This window comes from Pristiophorus japonicus, chromosome 15 (genome assembly GCF_044704955.1).
Source record: "Pristiophorus japonicus isolate sPriJap1 chromosome 15, sPriJap1.hap1, whole genome shotgun sequence".
In the NCBI taxonomy this organism is placed as follows: domain Eukaryota; kingdom Metazoa; phylum Chordata; class Chondrichthyes; family Pristiophoridae; genus Pristiophorus; species Pristiophorus japonicus.
Window position 1 is genome coordinate 166230195 of NC_091991.1, and position 20501 is coordinate 166250695.

The window sequence follows — 20501 nt, forward strand, 5'->3', positions numbered from 1 at the left end:
TTTATTTTATATGAACTTAACTATGCCAGTGTGTCCTACTTGGGGCACTGTATTACTGCTCATAGGTGCTGTATCCTCCAACCTGCTGGGTGATATGAAGCTGCATTGAAGAATGTATGTGACGGAGGAGAATCATAAAGTACAAATGCATGGTTTGCTGCATTACGTGGTGGTGTAACTTGACAACCACGTACCGTGGTTGCAGGATGCACTGCAGCAACTCACCAAGGCTTCTTTGACCGCACCTCCAAAACCTGTGACCTCCACCACCTCGATGGATAAGGGCAGCAGGTGCATGGCAACACCAGCTCATCTGCAAGTTACATACCATCCCGACTTGGACATATGTGTATTGCTATTCCTTCATCGTCGCTGGGTCAAAATCCTGGAATCCCTCCCTAACAGTACTGGGAGCACCTTCACCGCACGGACTGCAGCGGTTCAGCTCGCCACCACCTTCTCGAGGGCAACCAAGGATGGGCAATAAATGGCGCCCTTGCTTGCGATGCCCAAGAATGAACTTCAAAATAAAGCGCTCCCTATGACCTGCTAGAACACCAATGGGAAATGAATGTTGGCCGACAGTAAGGGTTCACGTGTTCTGAAACACAATATTCAGTGATCCCTGCTGCTGGAAGTGCAAGTGTGGATGTGAGCGAGGGGTGAGGTGCTGATGAGTGCCTGGCACTGTGTGCCACTAAGGAGTTCCTTTCGGGAGGGGAGACATTTTCTTTTTTTTTTTTTAAATTTAAGTAACGACCTGTTGAATATTTTAGATTGTCAATTCAGAAGTAGTAGTGGGGTCAAAATTAGATTTTTGTGGCCAACTGCCTGCTTGTTGTGGTGGCCACAATTTTGAGGCCCGAGCCTCATTTGAACTAGGCAGGCGAGTTGCGGACACCAAACTGGTCCTGATGCAACTCTCTGCTCTTCAGCCTCGGCAATATCGGCCCGCAGTTAGGTGCTGGGCGGCCGAGACCAGGTCTATAATATGTTTTGTGAAGCTGGGAGGAGCGACTGTCCTCCTTCCAACTCCACAAAAATAAATCCATTTTAATTTTTTTTAAATTGTTTGCTCCCTGATTGGATGCCAGTACAACATGGGCGGAGTGTTCACATCCACCCATGTGTCCCTTTTTTTTTTAGGATTGCAAAGACCCCAGTTTGCATGGGAGAGGCCAACCACTTGTTTCCAGCAGATGCATTAGCAGTAGAGCCCAGTGAAAGTTAGTACCAACTGTTAATGGGGCCGCAAGGCTACTGAACCCATTCGTAAGCCCCTTACTCAAGCCCAAGCAAAAGTCAGCCTGAGTTTGAGAAATAAATAGGTTCTAGACTTTGAGCATAATCTACTGTTTGGTTTCTAATTCAGCTCATTGACAATCTCCTATTTGGCACATTATAGGATGTTGTGGATTTATTTCCTATTGGCAGAGTACCATTGCAGATACTAAACTTTATTGCAGGTTCATAAAAGGAATTCAGTTGATGGCAGCTTATTTGCTCTGTGTTGCTAACTAGCTTCTAGCCCCACATGCATGATACACTGAGGCTTGTAAATAGCAATAAATTTAATCTCTGATCCATGAATATAATGGATATGATTTTAATTGAGCCCAGCAGCAACAATAGAATTTTTTTTGGCAGGGAGTAATATCTGCCTGGCTGGCAAAATTTTAAGGACACTTGTTTCGGAAGTCAGACATACCTCCCTTTCTGGAAGAAACGACCTTTTCTTAATTTTTTTTTTTCTCTCCAGCTCCCTGACCAGATCCTGAAGTTTTCTTTAGTATCAACAGTATGTTGTATTTATATAGCACCTTTTTTAAATGTAGTAAAACATCCCAAGACGCTTCACCACAGTTTCGTAAAACAAAATTTGAAACTGAGCCACGAGGAGAAATTGGGGCAAATGACCAAAAGCTTGGTCAGAGGTTGGTTTAAAGGAGGGTAGAGGGTTAGGGTGGAAATTCGATGAGCTTGGGGCCATGGCTACCAATGGTTGAGCACTTATAATCCGGATGATCATGAGGCCAGAATTAGAGGAGCGCAGATACCTCGGTTATGGGCCTGGAGGAGATTAGAGAGATGGGGAGGGGTGAGGCTGTGGAGTGATTTGAAAACTGGGATGAGAATTTTTAAATCGAGGCGTTGCTTAACTGGTAGCCAATGTAGGTCAACGAGCACAGGGGTGATGGGTGAGCAAGACTTGGTGTGAGTTAGGACATGGGCAGCAGAGTTTTAGGTGACTTCATTTACATAGGGTAGGAGGCCAGCAGGAGTGCATTGGAATAGTTGAGACTAGACTCAACAAAGGCATGGATGAGGGTTTCAGCAGCAGATGTGCTGAGGCAAGGTGGAGCCAGGTGATTTCATGGAGGTAGAAATAGGCAGTCTTAGTTATGGCGTGGATATGTGGTCGGAAGCTCATTTCGGGATCTAATATGACACCGAGATTGCGAACGTTCAGCCTCTGACAAATGCTAGGGAGAGGGATGGAGTCGGTGGCTAGGGAACAGAGCTTGTGGTGGAGATCGAAGACAATGCCTTCGGTCTTTCCAGTATTTAACTGGAGGGGTCTAAATACCGGGATGAGGACTGGGAGCCAATGTAGGTCAGCGAGCACAAGGGAAGGAATAGTGGTAATCTGGAATTCGCTCCCCCAAAAGGCTCTGGTTGCTGGGGCAGTTGAAATTTTCAGGACCTGAGATAGACTTTTGAGTGTGGGCATCGAGAAATATGGAACAATGGCATGTAAATGGAGATGATCAGCCATGACATAATTAAATGGCACAACTGGCTTGAGAGGTTGAATGGCTGACCCCTGTTCCGAAGATGTGTTATTGCATGAAAGTGTGGTTGTGAGTGATTTGCAGTCGGGTCATGTTTTAGAACTGCTGTAAAAGAAGGAAAGTCTCTGGACTTTTGGATGGGAGCGGAGTTATGTCAATCAGCTAAGTGGGGGCGTCTGTGCATAAATCGAGCAACTCAAACGATGAAAGAAACTTGTGCATAGTGATGTGGCATAAAACTGGTGTAAATCGGAAATGTGAATTTCCTTGGGGTGGTCTGGGAAATGGTGGCGCTCCAGTCTTGCACCATTTTTAAGAACATAAGTAGTAGGAGCAGGAGAAGGCCATACAGCCCCTGGAGCCTGCTCCATCATTCAATATGATCATGGCTGATCTGATCACGGACTCGGGTCCACTTCCCTGCCCGCTTCCCATAACCCCTTATCTCTGTCTTAAATTTATTCAATGACCCAGCTTCCATAGCTCTGAGGTAGTGAATTCCACAGATTTACAACCCTCAGAAGAAATTTCTTCTCATCTCAGTTTTAAATGGATGGACCCTTTATTCTATGAGCATGCCCCCCTAGTTCTAATCTCCCCTATCAGTGGAAACATCCTCTCTGCATCCACCTTGTCAAGCCCCCTCACAATCTTATATGTTTTGATAAGGTCACCCCTCTTTTACACTGAAACTTTCCAGGAAATTCTGTTTTTGATTTCTCTGCTTAAGGATCAAATGTAATTTCTCCCAGAACCCTTAAACAGAAATACTGAAAGTGTTTGTAAGCAGGGAACTCTCTTTATTCCAAGCACCAGCAGGGTATGAAGAAACTTCACACCATAACTGACCTATGCTGTACCTGGTGCAGGAATAGGACTCCGTGATGTGGAAAAGTTGGGTTGCCCATTGCTTCTGTCACATGCCTTCAGTGTGCAGTCAACATATTCTTTTGTGCATCGTTCAGTAACTAGCTTAGCAACAAGGAGAAAGTCTAGTTTTGGATGGCAATTCTTGAGTTGAATGCTCCACAAGGCAATTCATTTCCCTTCTGGTGTTAGTATTTAATATATATTTCTTGCCTCTAGTTAGCTTGTTCTTTGAACTGTTTGAAATAGCACTGAGCACCATTGTGTTCAGTTTATAAGCTGCCATTATGATGATGGCAGCACTATTTATCAATCAAGAAAATTAAACTTAATATGTGCTAGTTTATCCATTTTAATTCCCATCTAGTTGTTCTGAAAGTAAGCGATACCGGCATACAACTCAATCCAGAGCTGTATACCTGATTTCCCAAGTGATCTTTGGGTTTCCCTAATTGTCTCCAAGATGCTGCAAATCCCCTGGGAGGACAGGCACACCAACATCAGTGTCATCGCCCAGGCTAACATCCCCAGTATTGAAGCACTGATCACACTCGATCAGCTTCGCTGGACAGGCCACATAGTTTGCATGCCAGATACGAGACTTCCTAAGCAAATGCTTTATGCGGAGCTCCTTCACGGTAAACTAGCCAAAAGTGGGCAGTGGAAACGGACACCCTCAAAGTCTCCCTGGTAAAGTGCGACATTACCACTGACACCTGGGAGACCCTGGCCGAAGACCGCCTGAGGTGGAGAAAGTGCATCCGGGAGGATGTTGAGTTCTTTGAGTCTCAACGCAAAGAGCGTGAAGAGGTCAGGCGCAGGCAGTGGAAGGAGCGTGCGGCAAACCAGTCCCACCCACCCCTTCCCCTGACGAATATCTGTCCCACCTGTGACAATCTGTGGTTCTTGTATTGGACTGTTCAGCCACCAGAGAACTTGCTTTGGGAGTGGAAGCAAGTTTTCCTCGATGCCGAGGGATTGCCTATAATGCATGGTGGAAAGAGTTTCGCACCATTATTGCTAAAATATTTTATTTTTGGATTTAGTTGGGAGATTTTAGGGGCTCAAATCAGTTTATCGATAACATCAACATCCCACACACCACAATTGGATGAATGATCAGTTAGTTTTTCTTTTCTTGGCAATGGCCTGAGGATTATAAATGCTGGCCAGAACCCCAGGCTCTCCTTGCTCCTCTTTGATTAATGTCATGAGATCTTTAACTTTCACCTGAACAAGCTTTCATTTAATATCTCTTCCCAATGGTGATATTTCCTTGGCACTGGGCAGCATTATCAACCTAGACTGTGCTTGCACCTTTAACCAGCAGTAATGTTTGTGGCTATTGTAAAACAGCACTGACTGTTGCATATTATGGCTCAGTGGGTAGCACACTCGTCTCGAAGTCAGATGGTTGTCGGTTCAAGTCCCATTCAACACTCCAGTGCAGTACTGAGGGAGCGTTGCATTGTTGGAGATGCCGTCTTTCAGACGAGACGTTAAACCGAGGCACCACCTTCCCCCTCGGGTGGATGTAAAAGATCCCATGGCATTATTTCGAAGAGGAGCCAGGGGAGTTATTCCTGGTATCCTGGGCCAATATCTATCACTCAATCAACATAACAAAAAAATTATCTTGTCATCACGTTGCTGTTTGTGGGAGCTTGCTGTGTGCAAATTGGCTGCTGTGTTTTGCACATTACAACAGTGACTGCACTTCAAAAGTACTTCATTGGCTGTAAAGCGCTTTGAGATACCCGGTGTCGTGAAAGGCGCTTTATAAACCCAAGTCTTTGCATCTTTCTTTCCAATGAACAATTCCCTGGCCAAAACCCAGGTGGGAGATTTGCTAACATTAATTGGACTAAGAAGCATCTTGCCTTCCAGACAGCAACTGCACCTGGTAAGGGAGGAACCCAGCTTTTGTCTCCAGATTTTGCTGTCTTTTTTTTAAACTGAAGTCCCTCCCTATTTCTTGCTTGCCCTTTTCCCTGATAGTTTGCCAAGAGTGGAAGGTCTGTGAACCTACTGCAGTGCTACACTACAGCATTGTACCTTTTTGGCTTTGTTTGGGGTGGGGAGTTTTAACCAGAAGCTTTACATGTATAGTTCAGAGTGAGAATACTTATTCCCATTTCAGTTGAGAAATGTAATTGGATTAGTGGTTTGTGCCTGGGGATTTCTAGGTCTCTTGGAGCTTGTACTAAAGAGCATCTAGGTTAAAGCTTGTTCTGCTTGTCTGAAGTTTCTCGAGTGTGAAGTAAATCCCTCCTTTTTGTCTGTCTATAAAAGCAATTGTCCAGCCCTTTGGTGGAACTGGCTGGTTTGTAAGTACTATAAAGTATTGTGGATATCAGAGTTGGGCTCGTTACACATATATACTCGTCCAGCTCTATTTTGAATGTTTAGTGAATCCACACTTGACGCACATGCTGGCAAACTATTCCAGAGATCATTGATTCTCTGAAGAAATATCTCCCAGTATCTAATCTAGTTCTATGCTCTGGTCCTGATTAACCTATCTAGCTGTAATAGCCTATCTATTTGGGCCAAGTCTAATCCTTTCATTTAAAAAAAAAAAGACTTCAATCATATCTCCTTGAAGTCTACGCTTTTCCAAAGTACAAATCTCCAGGTTGTTGAGCCTGTCCTGGTAACTAACTCTCCTTAAACTACATATCAATCGAATGTCTCTGCTCCTGAAATTTTTCTAATCTTTTATATCCCTCGTCATGTGAAGGGACCAAAACTAGATGGTGTTCCAGATGTGGCTGCACGAAGGTCTTTGTACAAAGAGGGTTATATTTCTTCTCTCATATTCAATTCAGTGGTCCTGGAATCCCATCCCCCTATTTGCTTTCATGGGGTCATGGATCTTTGATGAATGATGCACTGAGCCCTCAAATCTGGCAACAAGCTTATGGGTCTACAGGGCTGTAGTGATACCTGCCCTCCTGTATGGCTGAGACATGGACCATATACAGTAGACACCTCAAATCGCTGGAGAAATACCACCAGCGATGTCTCAAGATTCTGCAAATCCCCTGGGAGGACCGACGCACCAGCGTTAATGTCCTCAATCAGGCCAGCATCGATGGACTGACCACACTCAACCAGCTCTGTTGGGCGGGCCACATTGTTCGCATGCCCGACAAGAGACTTCCAAAGCAAGCGCTCTACTCAGAACTCCTACATGGCAAGCAAGCCCCAGGTGGGCATAGGAAACATTTCAAGGACTCCCTCAAAGCCTCCTTGATAAAATGAAACATCCCCAGCAACACCTGGGAATTCCTGGCCATAGATCGCCTTAAGTGGAGGAAATGCATCCGGGAGGGCGCTGAGCACCTCGAGTCTCGTCGCTGAGAGCATGCAGAAAACAAGCGCAGGCAGCGGAAGGAGCGTGCAGAAAACCAGACTCCCCACCCACCCTTTTCCCTCAACTACTGTCTGTCCCACCTGTGACAGACTGTAATTCCTGTATTGAACTGTACAGTCACCTGGACTTTTTTTTTAAAGAGTGGAAGCAAGTCTTCCTCGATTTTTTTGAGGGACTGCCTATGATAATGAGGAGATCCCCACTGGTCCTTCCCCCAGCCATGAGCGCACAACTCCTGTCTTTCGGATGAGACATTAAACCGAGGCCCTGTCAAGTAGACATAAAGGATCCCATGGCACTATTTCAAAGAAAAGCAGAGGTGTTATCCCCAGTGCCCTGGTCAATATTTAACCCTCAATCAGCATAACAATGAAACCGATTATCTGATCATTATTGCATTGCTTGTGGGAGCTTGCAGTGCACAAATTGGCTGCCACATTTCCTACATTACAACAGTGACTACACTTCAAAAGTACTTCATTGGCTGTAAAGCGCTTTGGAATGTCCGGTGGTTGTAAAAGGCGCTGTATAAATCCAGGGGCTAGGATTTCCCCAGTGTCCGATTGCCGCCCCAAAAAACGCTAAGGCTGGGAAGATTATCGCTGGCGCAAACCTGGGCGGCGGTGGGGGGGGGGTGGAGAATCCGCTCAGTGAAAATATATGGGCCTTGCACCTCCAATCTGGGTGGAACAGTGCAATTTCGGCTAGATTGGGTGGTGCCTAAAGAAAATGGGTGAAATTTTTTTGAACGATAACTTCCACCAAGGCTGCAGGTTGGGCCTAACACAATTAAAATAATTTTTCAAAAAAACTAGCAGATTTTGAAAATTGTCTTTTTTAAAAAAAAAAATCACTTGCCTACTGCCCAGCTCCGCCAATCCTCGGGTGTTTATATAAAAAAAAAAACATTTATACTGACCGGGTCCCCGCTCAGCCAAAGATGGTGCCAGGGCGATCTGTGGACGGTGCATGCCAGCGGTCTGCTCCTCAGCAGTACTTCGAAACTGCCAGCGTGCCGCGGCTGGGGAATTTTTTTGCCGGCCCACTTCACGGCCAATACTGCCCAGAAACCGGGTGGTGAAAGAGTGGAAATTCTAGCCTCCAGTCGTTTTTTTTGGTGTGTCTGTGCTTGGCATTGCCCCAACCCAAGTGCTTCACTAGCAAATCTCTCTCCTTTCAGCCTGCAGAAAGCCAAATGATTAGTTTCGTCTCCATATAGTGTACCTTCATAGCAGCTTAATGACCAAACTCAAAAGTGGACAAAGCTTCACGTTTAAAGAACTGTGTTTGAGATGCCCTCTTGTTCCAAACTAATCTCTTTTTTTTTTAATTGACTAGAGACATGGTCCAGGGAGAACAATTATTGCTAACTCTTGCTTTGTTAATGTACTGTGCTGTCTTGCACATACTCACTGAATGCATGCCGTGTTTTTAATGTACTGACAGAAGTATGATTGTATTTTTCTTTCATTTGACCTGCAAACCCTCTTGTTTGCTTGATATTTGATTTAATCGCTTTCTTCCCCCCACCCCCACCACTTTTCCATTGTACGACCTCTCGTCATTCAGTCCACTAGCCAACTGAAGGCCTATTCATACATGGGTGTGAATGCATTTTGTTCATCAAAGCCGACTTGGATATCTGCAAATGAACCCTTCCCAGGAGAGAAAAGGAACACTTTGGCTATGCTGCTGTAATCGTGCAGTATTGAGTTAACACCTCACGCAAAATGTTCTCGTTACAATATGAATAGATGCATCTGATGCTTTTATTGACCTGGGTCATTTTATCCCTGATATTTTGCTCCCTACCCCTTCCCTCTCAGTGGATGGCATCCAGGAGGTACCTTGCTGCTCCCCTGACCTGACCTGTGACCTTGTAGTTGCTGTGGTAACCCATTCTGCTGGCTTGAGGTGCATCATTCATTTTTTCATTCATAGGTGGTCCCTCTGACGAGGATGACTTTCTTCCACATGAGTTCCGAATGTACTCTGGGACAGTGGATCTAGTGAGAAGGAGGAACTGAAGGATATCCTTATTAGGCAGGGAATTGTGTTAGGGAAATTGCAGGCCAATAAATCCCCGGGGCCTGATAGTCTGCATCCCAGAGTACTTAAGGAATTGGCCCTAGAAATAGTGGATGCATTGGTGATCATTTTCCTGGTGATTGACTCTGGATCAGTTCCTATGGACTGGAGAGTAGCTAATGGAATACCACTTTTTTAAAAAGGGAGGAAGAGAGAAAGCGGGTAATTATAGACCGGTTAGCCTGACATCAGTAGTGGGGAAAATGTTGGAATCAATTATTAAAGATGAAATAGCAGCACATTTGGAAAGCAGTGACAGGATCGGTCCAAGTCAGCATGGATTTATGAAAGGGAAATCATGCTTGATGAATCTTCTGGAATCTTTTAAGGATGTAACTAGCAGAGTGGACAAAGGAGAACCAGTGGATGTGGTGTATTTGGACTTTCAAAAGACTTTTGACAAGGTCCCACACAAGAGATTGGTGTGCAAAATCAAAGCACGTGGTATTGGAGGTAATGTACTGACGTGGATAGAGAACTGGTTGGCAGACAGGAAGCAGAGAGTCGGGATAAACGGGTCCTTTTCAGAATGGCAGGCAGTGACTAGTGGAGTGCCGCAGGGCTCAGTGCTGGGACCCCAGCTCTTTACAATGTACATTTAGATTTAGATGAAGGAATTGAGTGTAGTATCTCCAAGTTTGCGGATGACACTAAACTGGGTGGCGGTGTGGGCTGTGAGGGGGACGCCAAGAGGCTGCAGGGTGACTTGGACAGGTTAGGTGAGTGGGCAAATGCATGGCAGATGCAGTATAATGTGGATAAATGTGAGGTTATCCATTTTGGGGGCAAAAACACGAAGGCAGAATATTATCTGAATGACAGCAGATTAGGAAAAGGGGAGGTGCCACGAGACCTGGGTGTGTCATGGTTCATCAGTCACTGAAAGTAGGCATTCGGGTACAGCAGGCGGTGAAGAAGGCAAATGGTATGTTGGCCTTCATAGCTAGGGGATTTGAGTATCGGAGCAGGGAGGTCTTACTGCAGTTGTACAGGGCCTTAGTGAGGCCTCACCTGGAATATTGTGTTCCGTTTTGGTCTCCTAATCTGAGGAAGGACATTCTTGCTATTGAGGGGAGTGCAGCAAAGGTTCACCAGACTGATTCCAGGGATGGCTGGACTGTCGTGAGGAGAGACTGGATCAACTGGGCCTTTATACACTGGAGTTTAGAAGGATGAGAGGGGAACTCGTAGAAACGTATAAGATTCTGACGGGACTGGACAGGTTAGATGCGGGAAGAATGTTCCCGATGTTGGGGAAGTCCAGAGCCAGGGGACATAGTCTTGGGATAAAGGGTAGGCCATTTAGGACTGAGATGAGGAGCAACTTCTTCACTGAGTTGTTAACCTATGGAATTCTCTGCCGCAGAGAGTTGTTGATGCCAGTTCATTGGATATATTCAAGAGGGAGTTAGATATGACCCTTACAGCTAATGGGATCAAGGGGTATGCAGAGAAAGCAGGAAAGGGATACTGAGGGAATGATCAGCCATGATATTGAATGGTGGTGCAGGCTCGAAGGGCAGAATGGCCTACTCCTGCACCTATTTTCTATGTTTCAATGAAGGACCCGATGTTCCAGCCCTGAACTCCAATTGAGGGGGGTTGAAGATGCCTGTGTGTGGATTTTTTTTTTTTTAACGTGTGGTGACTGTTGCACCTCAGTCACCACACGGGCTTGACAGAGCTAGGCCTTTATCCAGTGGTAAGGGTTAACCAGGATGACTGGAGACCTGCTCTGCTGCACGGACCTAGTGTGCGTGCACATCGCAGTGTTGGCTGGGCCCTCTGCTCTTCTGAGCCCCATACCCTCATCCATCGCTCCTCCGCCACGATCTCTCGCCGCTCCTCCGCCACAAACATTTGCTGCACCTCCGGTGCTGGTATGCTATCAACTGTTTGTTGAGTCTTGGGTGAGCCACAATTTGCTATGGCTAAACGCTGGGAAGACTAAGGCCATCATCTTCATCCCCTGCCAAAATCTCTGTACCCTTCCCTTCGATTCTATTCCCTTTCCTGGCCACTCTCTGGCTGTACAAGATAAGCACAGCAGCTAGGCGGAGTAAGTGTTACCTCAGCCTATCAACACTGGCTCTGACTTGGGCTAAGGGATGGGGAGAAGAAAACTGCCTCAATTGGGCAAATGGGCAGAAGAAAATTCCTGGTGTGGGGCCTGCCTCGAGCAGGGGGGGTGGCCAGACCATGATTTTGGTGTCGGCTGTGCTGCACTGTTGGCGGTGCCATCTTTGGATGAGAAGTTAAACAGAGGTTCTGTCTGCTCTCCAATGAATCTATAAGATCCCATAGCCCTATTTGGAAGAAGAGCAGGGGAGTTATCCCTGGTGTCCTGGCCAATCTTTATCCCTCAATCAATATAACAAAAACAGATTATCTGGTCACTATCATGTTTGTGGGAGCTTGCTGTGTGCAAATTGGCTGCCGTGTTTCAAACATTACAACAGTGACTGCACTCCAGAAGTACCACTGACTGTAAAGCGCTTTGAGATGTGCGATGTCGTGAAAGGTGCTATTATAAATGCAACTCTTCATGATTGACAGCCCCATATTCTTGCATGTCATGTCCTTCAAAGGCCTAGATATAAACTTTTTTGGGGGAGCAGGGCGCAATGTAACTTGGCTTATGTAAGTAGGAAATGCATTTATTTGTCATTGTCATAGGTAATCCCTCTAAATCGGAAGACTTGCTTCCACTCTAAGTGAGTTCTTGGGTGACTGAACAGTCCAATACAGGAATTACAGACAGTCGTTGAAGGAAAGGGTGGGTGGGACTGGTTTGCCACATGCTCCTTCTGCTGCCTGTGCTTGTTTTCTGCATGCTCTCGGCGACAAGACTCCGTGCTCAGCACCCTCCCGGATACACTTCCTCCACTTAGGGTGGTCTATGGCCAGGGGCTCCCAGGTGTTGGTGGGGATGTTGCACTTTTATCAAGGAGGCTTTGAGTGTGTTCTTGAAACATTTCCTCTGCCCACCTGGGGCTCGCTTGCTGTGAAGGACTTCAGAGTAGAGCGCTTGTTTTTGGAGTCTGTTCGCATGCCTGACAAATGTGGTCAGTGTCTCGATGTTGGCCTGGTCGAGGACGCTAACGTTGGTGCATCTGTCCTCCCAAGGGATTTGCAGGATCTTGCGGAGACATCATTGGTGGTATTTCACCAGTGATTTAAGGTGTCTACTGTATATGGTCAATGTCTCTGAGCCATACAGGAGGGTGGGTATTACTACAGCCCTGCAGACCATGAGCATGGTGGCAGGTTTGAGGGCCTGATCTTCGAGAACACTTTTCCGAAGGCTGCACTGGAGGCGGTATTGAATCTCGTCTGTGTACTGTAAAAATGACCACCCTTGTCTCTGGTTCCCTTGGAGGATAAGCCACACCCTGAAGTTTCTCTAGAATGTGTAACTGGAACCACCCAGCCCAAGTTCTCATTGACTTTGCAAATTGTAACTCGATCCACTTTGACTTCCAGAAGACGGAGCTCCCCAGAAGCCACCAAGTGCCAGCTGAAGTCCCTTACTCCAGCGCAAGTGCGTTCTCCTCCCCCCCGCCCCCAAACCAATCACTCCGGAACATCAGATGGCGTGGTTGTTCAGAGACTCATGGAACGGGACAACTGTCCACCTGTGATTTAGTTTTGAATTTGGGCAACATGCTGTATCAGAAGAAAATGATATTCAAGTTTAAAAAGACACTCCCAAGATTAGCCCAAGTAAAACCTCATGCAAAATGTTAGTTCTGTTGGCAATCAGCTGTGGAATTGTGTTTACTCTTCCAGACTTGTTCAATATTTTACAGTTGCGAATAACTTGGGTGAGAAAATTGATTCACATTTGAAGAGTGAAAGATGATCAATAATTCAAAAAAAATCCAATGACTTGTCATTAATTATAGTCTTTGTTTTTTTTGGTTCATTTTTAAAATCCCATCCCATTAAATCACTTTCTTTACTATTCTGAAAGGGTTTGGGGATATCTGCTGCCAGGGTGTGTTTGCCTGATTTCCCCTTTCTCTTCTCCTCCCCTCCTCCCTCCAAACAAAAAATAAATCTAGTGTGAGCCAGTAGTGAGTATATTGAATCTGGCATGGAATAGTGACTGAAATGAGCCTTGCTGCAGCTGTGGGAAGCTTGCAAGACCCCAGCTATGTATCTGAATCTTTCCCAGATGATTCACCTCTCTGGATCACTGCACGCTCGGGCATGTTGGGCAGAGTAAAAAGAAATACTTGTGCCTTTCACCACTTCCGGATGTCCCAGAGCAATTTACAGCCAATAAATTACTTGAAATGCAATCACTGTTGTAATGTTGGAAACATGACAACCAATTTGCACACAGCAAGGTTCCATAAACCACAATCGGAGCAGGCCGGGGAACAGAAGGAGCATTACCACTCCAGGGAGCAGCATGTGCTGGAGCAGAAGAGGGACGTCACCAAGGTCCGCGTGGGTAGATACAGCAGGAGTGGCGCGAGTTCGGGCCCAGAAGGGGGGAGGGCCCTGGGGCAGCACGGGCCCAGCCCACACTGCGATATGTGTGCGCGCTAGGTCCGTGCAGCAGAGCTGGTGTCCAGTCGTCTTGGTTAATCCTTGCCACTGGACCAAGACCTAGCTCTGTCAAGCTCTTGTGGTGGCTGCTTTTTTTTTAAAATCCATGAATGGGCATCTTTGGAATTTTAGGTCCTTCATTGAAACACCTGTGAACTTATTGACGTGGAATCAAGTCTACCTCGATTCGAGAGACTGCCTATGATGAAACCACAATGTGATCATGACTTGATGATCTGCTTTTGTGATGTTGGTTGAGTGATAAATATTGTCCAGGACACCAAGGATATCTCCTGCTTGAAATAGTGCCGTGGGATCTTTTACATCCACCTGAGAACAGACGGGGCCTCGGTTTAACATCCCATCCTGAAGGATGGCACCTGACAGTGCAGCACTCCCTCAGCACTGCACTGGAATGTCGGCCTTGATCTTGTGTGCTCTGGTCCCTGGAGTGGGACTTGAATCCACAACCTTTTGACTCAGTTGTGAGAGTCCTACCCACTGAGCCACAGCTGACACACCTGTAAAGTGCTTCGGGACTTCCTGAGATGTGAAAGGCGCTATATAAATGCAAGTTTGTCCATTTATTACAGCTGTCTTGTATATCATATCTGAAGCTTGGTGTCTTGAGTATATAAGTTTGTTTCTGAGCACTGACGTCCCTCCATTTGACCAGTGTTTTGCTGAATAAATTGGGCCCCCATGCCTACAACTCAAAGCAAGATTTGGATTTATAACCACCCATTGCATCTCAAATGTCTGGTTCACATAGTTAATTACACCTGAAATAATGAGATTGGAATTTTGTACAGTTAGGGGAGAAATGTGACCGGCATGGCCAGATCCCACATTAGCTTGGATGAGGGATCCATTATTCAGATGATTGAAGGAATAATGCTGAACAAGAGTTCTTCCTGCTTCTCTGTTAGAGCACTGGTTCCTGTTATAGCATCACGGAATCTTTTTTTAATGTTCATCTAAACCAGTGAAACTGGTCAATGGTGTCCAAGAATAATTTCTTTTTTTTTTTTTTCCCCCCTCTTTTTTTTTTTCTCTGTCTTTCTCAATGCAGCACTTTGTTCGCACTGTACTGGAGTGTTGGGACAGATTACGTGCCCAAGTCCTGGAATGGTTCTTAACACACATCGGCTTCTAACTTGGGCCAAACTGTCTAAAATGGTGCCAAATTGACCCTTTCTTAGTAATGCTGCTCTTCACTAACTTAATGACTGGCCTCAAGTTTTGAGTAGGTAGTTTTTTTTTCACCACCCACCCCCCTGCAAAAAAAAGTCTGCACGTTTAACCTTGGGCTTGAGAAGTGGTGGCTCCATTACCAGGCCATGCCTGCCCGGGGTAAGAGTAAGGTGGGTTTTAAAACCTTTTTTTTTCTTAGTTCCATTGTAGAGCAGACTGAGTAGTGCTCCTCCTGCCCCCCCCCCCCCCCCCAGGACCTAATAAAAGACTCAATGATGGGCAATAATTGCTGGCGACACTCTTGTCTAGAATGATTTTTTTTTTTAAAAAGAGTGTGCTTCCACCAATGGTTAACTAGACCAGGTGATGCATTACTGAATTGCAGAGCTGAGCAGCAATATTCAAGCGTTGGTCTGTGCTGATTCAGCTGGTATTGGCCAAAGCAGTGGTGGTGTGCTACAATGTCTGTCCCTCTGGGCTCGAAGGGGAAAGACTTGGCACAGTATCTCGTGACCCTTGAAGTCTGAGTTCATGAGGAAAGGCCATCTCAAGCAAGGTGCAAGAGGTCTTGACCCTAGCGTGATAACTGTCAGGTGTTGAGATGAGGTGGGCTGGGAAAATTGGAAAAAGGAACTACAAAAATTAAAACAGTAGGCTAGTTATGACTTCCATTATCCATTTCTACACTTTGACACTCAACTGTTAGCCTTGTTGTAAGTAGTTTCTTGGCTGTAGCATCCAAAATAAATCGTTGCCTGTTTTAAACACTATTTTCCATTCTAATTGTACTTGACTCAAACTACTATATAGCTGCTTCCTCTCCAGGTACTCTGGCTATAATGGGATGAACAGAAACCCTTTTGATTGCTGTTTCAATTCGTTCCTCAAAAAAATTACTGTTGCCATCTTATAATTTCGTTCTAAGTTCTTTGGTATTTAAGGAGGGTGGGGTGGTGGGCGAGCGAAAAGGGAAATACTTTAGTGGCCCATCAATATTCTTGACATAACACCACATTTTTGGAAATGCACTTTATTTTACAGAGCCCGCACAATGCATAACTTTAAAACTCATCTTAAGCTATGGAATGATGACAGCTGCTTTCAGTGTCTTATTGTAATCTTGTCTTTTTTAAAATGTCTCAACACTGCTGCACTAAATATTCTGCCCCTCCCTGTTCCAAGAGCACTTAAGCTGGCCATGGGTTGCAGGCAGATTGCAACTCTGGTCTAAACTATAATCTGTTTTAGGGTTTTGTGGCTGGCGATGAAATGTTGTTCCACAGAGGAAGCTGCTGTCCTGTTTTCCCTGGTCTCCAGTTAACTGGATGAGCCTATATTTGTCTACCTCCCCTACAGCTAATTTAGAACCATTCCCTCTGTCACCAAGCAGATCTCTTCGAACTTGGTGCTGTGTTTGAGCTGATTAATTCTTTGTCTTCCCAACTGCAACCCAGTTACGGAGTTTTCAAAAGTGTAAACTTACCCGCATTAAGTCTTCCATTTTAAACTTGGGTCTCCTAGGCCCACAGCTTTTGGACACCTTGTATGAAATGAAATGCTGAGCTGTCCTCCTGGTTAATGTAGTCATCCCTTTTCTAAGCTATATGAAAGTTACTCGCCCGAACCACTTTCCTTCCACGACGTTTGAGAACCAAATTGCAAGTTAGATCCTCCAAGGAGGCCAATTTCATTTTCTTTGAGTCTTTATTCTTTTGTGAAATGGATTATTAGTCCAAAACCTCCCACATGTGATTGAACCAATTCATTGTTGTCTTTGAGAATTGCTGTCACTTATACATGTCCAAATAGATCACATTTAGGATAACTATTTGGTTCGGTTGCATTTTATTTTTAAAAATGTGATCTCATTCTTTTTGGCCCTTTTTATGTTCTGAGGCTTTGATTTTTTTTTTTAACACCCCCACCAAATTTCAGGACAACCATCTCCTCTCCGTGCTACTCACTGACTTGACCTGCTGAAGCAGTGGATTCCGATTCTTTGGAGTAGAAATGCATCTTGGGTGGAATCACCGGCCACTGGTTATTGGCTTCCGTCTCTCCCCACCGACACCCCCAGCCCCAGATATTACGTTGTATTAAAGGCAATGGGACGAAGTAATGAGTGTCCAATAGGATACTGCCCAGAATCTCTACTCCTGTGCTTCGTGCTGATTTAAGAGTCTCTTGAAGGCAATTTTCGCACTGCCACTGTAGTATTAATTTTGCTTTTATACAGAGGCTAAGAGGTGGTTGTGTGTATCGGAGTTCAACTTGACTGAAGCAAAGCAATGTGATTGGTGTTGTCTTGAGTTGCTTGAAGTGGGCCAGAATGAGTCCATTCAGCTTTGAATCCTGATATGATTTTGCTCCTAAAAGGTATGGACCTGTCTGCTAACCAGGATGAAGAAAGTGACCAGGAAACCTTTCAACTAGAAATCAACAAAGAAACCAAAAAGTGTGCTTTCCGAACCTGTAATGGGAAATACTGGACTCTGACTGCCAATGGAGGGGTGCAGTCTACTGCTTCTACAAAGTAAGTGTACAAAAACCCATGTACAGCAATCAGCCTTTGACATTGTTGTTCAGCAAAGACATTGGGCTCAAGTTTCCCCAAAACTTTTTTTTGGTGTACTTGAAGAGTTGCGCCCATTTTTTGAGGGGCCCAAATACGGCAAAAAAAATCTTCCAAGTTTCCCTGTTTTGATTTCTTCGTATTGGCACCACCTAGCCTGTTGTCTGGTTTTGGGGGTGGAGCCTTGATCTGCATCAAAAGGATCAGGTTGCCATGGTAACCAGGGATACAATGTGGGCTGAGGCTGGAAAGTGAAACATACAACCAGCTTGCAACCTGCAAAAACACATTAAAATACATTGCAGCAACTTGCCTCTGTTCCCCTCCCCCCCCCCCCCCCCCAAAACCCCTGGGGCCAGTGCCAGTCCCCGCTCATATCCCAGGCTAAAGGGCGTGCCGGTCCTGATATCCCGCACCCTATCCCTGGCCGAATGGCCTCCTCCTTCCCAGTCCCTGCATCTATCCCTGGCTGAATGGCCTTCTGCCTCCCAGTCCATGCACCTAACAACTATATACCCAAAAGGCTTCCATTGCACCTTCTCCTCCCTTCCCCCCCCCCCCCCCCTGTCACCGCTGCTGCTGTCCGGTCATCTGCTGCGCTGATTTCCTTACCTCTGCTGATTTTCTTAACTCACCAGAAGGTTTTTCTACAGAGGCCACATACGCCGGCCTAAGAAGAACTGAGCTGGCCAAACTTGCCTAACTAGCCAGAATTGGTACGGTGGCAGGATATGCCCCCTTGGCTGGAAAACAAAAAACTAACCTAAAAAAATCGTAACTAACTGAGTTAGATGCTGGTGCAAATTGATTGTGGAAACTTGTATTTTTTTACACTCTGGCCAAAAAAAATGGTGCAAATCGCTGCCGAAAATTGAGCCCATTGTATTACAGTCGCCAGCCATCGTTGTTTTTATATATAACGTATTGTGGTTACTTTATGAAAACCACAAGCATTCAGTAATCTGAGGCTCCGTGTGCACACATCCAGCTTTAGCATGAGGAAGCTGCCTATCGGAACACTACTTTTGTCAAAATAGAACTGACACAAACACGGTGTTAAATGTTCAAAACTAGATGGATTTTTGTTCCCTCTTTCATGCCCCCATCCCTCAAGAATACTTCTTAATCACGTACAATTTTAAAAAAGTTGTGTATACTGTTTGGGAATATAATACTTCTAGTCCAGTCACTGATTTGCAGTGGCCTTTCTACATACTGTAGTTATGTAGTAAAGTACTTCCTCCTTTAAATCTTTATAATATTAAAGAAATGAAGTTTTTGTGCGTGGAATCTTTTCCTGAATGGCTGCAGAGCATCCAGTGCGTAAAGATTAGATGTTCTCTGATGTCATCTGGAAACTAATAGAGTTGACTTTAGGTAGGGGTGGGCTGATAATCTGAGGACTACCTGTTTTTGAATCCTAGTGGTAAACTTTAGAATCCTGCACAATTTAGGGATGCACACGGACATAGTTTAAAACCCTTACATGATCATGCCATGTCACTACACATAATCAAACCTGATCTGAAACATTTCAAACTCTACCAAGATTTAACTTTACTGTTGACTGCAACATCCTACTTCAGCTTGGGCTCTCAATTCCATGAGTGAAGACTAGTTTTCTCCTCCAAGCAACCGGCACCTGCAGTGGTTATGTGAACATTTCTACGCCTCTTCTCGAAGAGAATTGGTACATTGTATTTCACTAAAATAAAGATTATTTTAAACTTGACTGCATGCTGTGGGCACTTAATGTAAATGACCTTAATCAGCTCCATTTTCAATAAGAAGAACCTGATCAATTGTTGAAGAATTTCAAGACTATGTTGTAATGGGACACTTGCCACAAAGACCAAGTTGGAGGTATGGTGTGAGGTTAAGGGTTGCCTGTCTAGTTTTCACATTCCGTGCCATAGTTGGAACTAATGACGGGGCCTGGCCACATGGCCCAATCTGAACCAGGTTAAGTGGAGGCAACAACTTGCAAAGAGGAGAAAGTGGGAGTGTTTTACTCAAGCTGTCCATGTTGTCTGGGAGCAGGGCCCAGTCCAGCTTCTCTGCAGCAGAGGTATCGGATCCAAAGGAAACTGGTCAAATGTAAAAACAGAATTTGTCCAAAATGCCTCTCTTTAAAAAGCTACTCTGCAAGTACCCATTGGGCAACCACTTGCAGTTTTTAAGACCATAATAGATTTCAAATTAATTTGTAATTATGCTAATGGCTATACATTTTCTAAACTAGAGTGAATTAAGGTTCCAAAAGTGCTTGGCAGGCCTCTTGTATAAATGAGCTGAAGCAATTTGAAGAATAAACCTGAGGCAAACTCCCACCATCAGCCAGTGCTGGTCAAGGGTTACATTGTTAAAGTATTCACGGTTGCTGTGCAGTGCCCTTCTTTTTTAAATAAAAAAAAAAGCGGTCATTTAAAAACGGCCTTTTCAACCTGCGAGGAATTAATCACTTTTTCCATTTTTGTTTTACAGAAATGGCAACTGCTATTTTGAAATTGAATGGCACGAGAGAAGGATTGTTCTGAAGGCTGCCAATGGAAAATATGTGGCAGCGAAAAAGAATGGGCAGCTTTGTGCCAGCATAGAAACACCAGGTAAGTCCTTGATTCCCCGACCCACAGGTAGACTTGCTTCTAAACTAGTTTCCCTCGCCCCCAGCATTGTATTTTGTTACAAATGATCAAGATTGAGTCAGTGTTTGGAGTATGTGGCACCATGGAGAAGTGGATACTGATGTGCACTTTGTTACTCGCTTTATCCTTCTCCCTTCTTGAAGATGGCTACTCTGCAGTCCCACTGTATAATTTGCATATTTAAGGAAAAATTTACCATTTTCCATTTTAAAATATATATTTTTATATTCTACACATCTAAGTTTTGAAGATTTTCCACTGCTGATCTGTTGACCTGTGTGCTAACTTTTCTGCCCTGTTACTTTGGGCCAGATCCCTCGATCATTGAACTTTGCCTCTTCCAGTTCAGCACCCTTCTCTTTTGATTCTTCTTTTCCTTTTCTGTCCTTGCAGTGAAATTAACTGTTACG

The 20501-nt window shown here is 45.0% G+C and overlaps 1 protein-coding gene across 1 annotated transcript in view; it reads left to right on the top strand.

Moving 5' to 3' along the window:
- Positions 1 to 20501, top strand: part of fscn1a (fascin actin-bundling protein 1a) — a 31862-nt gene that overhangs the window by 4505 nt on the left and 6856 nt on the right. Inside the window, exons 2-3 of the mRNA XM_070901273.1 lie at positions 17251 to 17407; positions 19931 to 20052. Of these exons, the coding sequence (XP_070757374.1) occupies positions 17251 to 17407; positions 19931 to 20052 (279 nt within the window). The remainder of the gene's footprint in view (positions 1 to 17250; positions 17408 to 19930; positions 20053 to 20501) is intronic.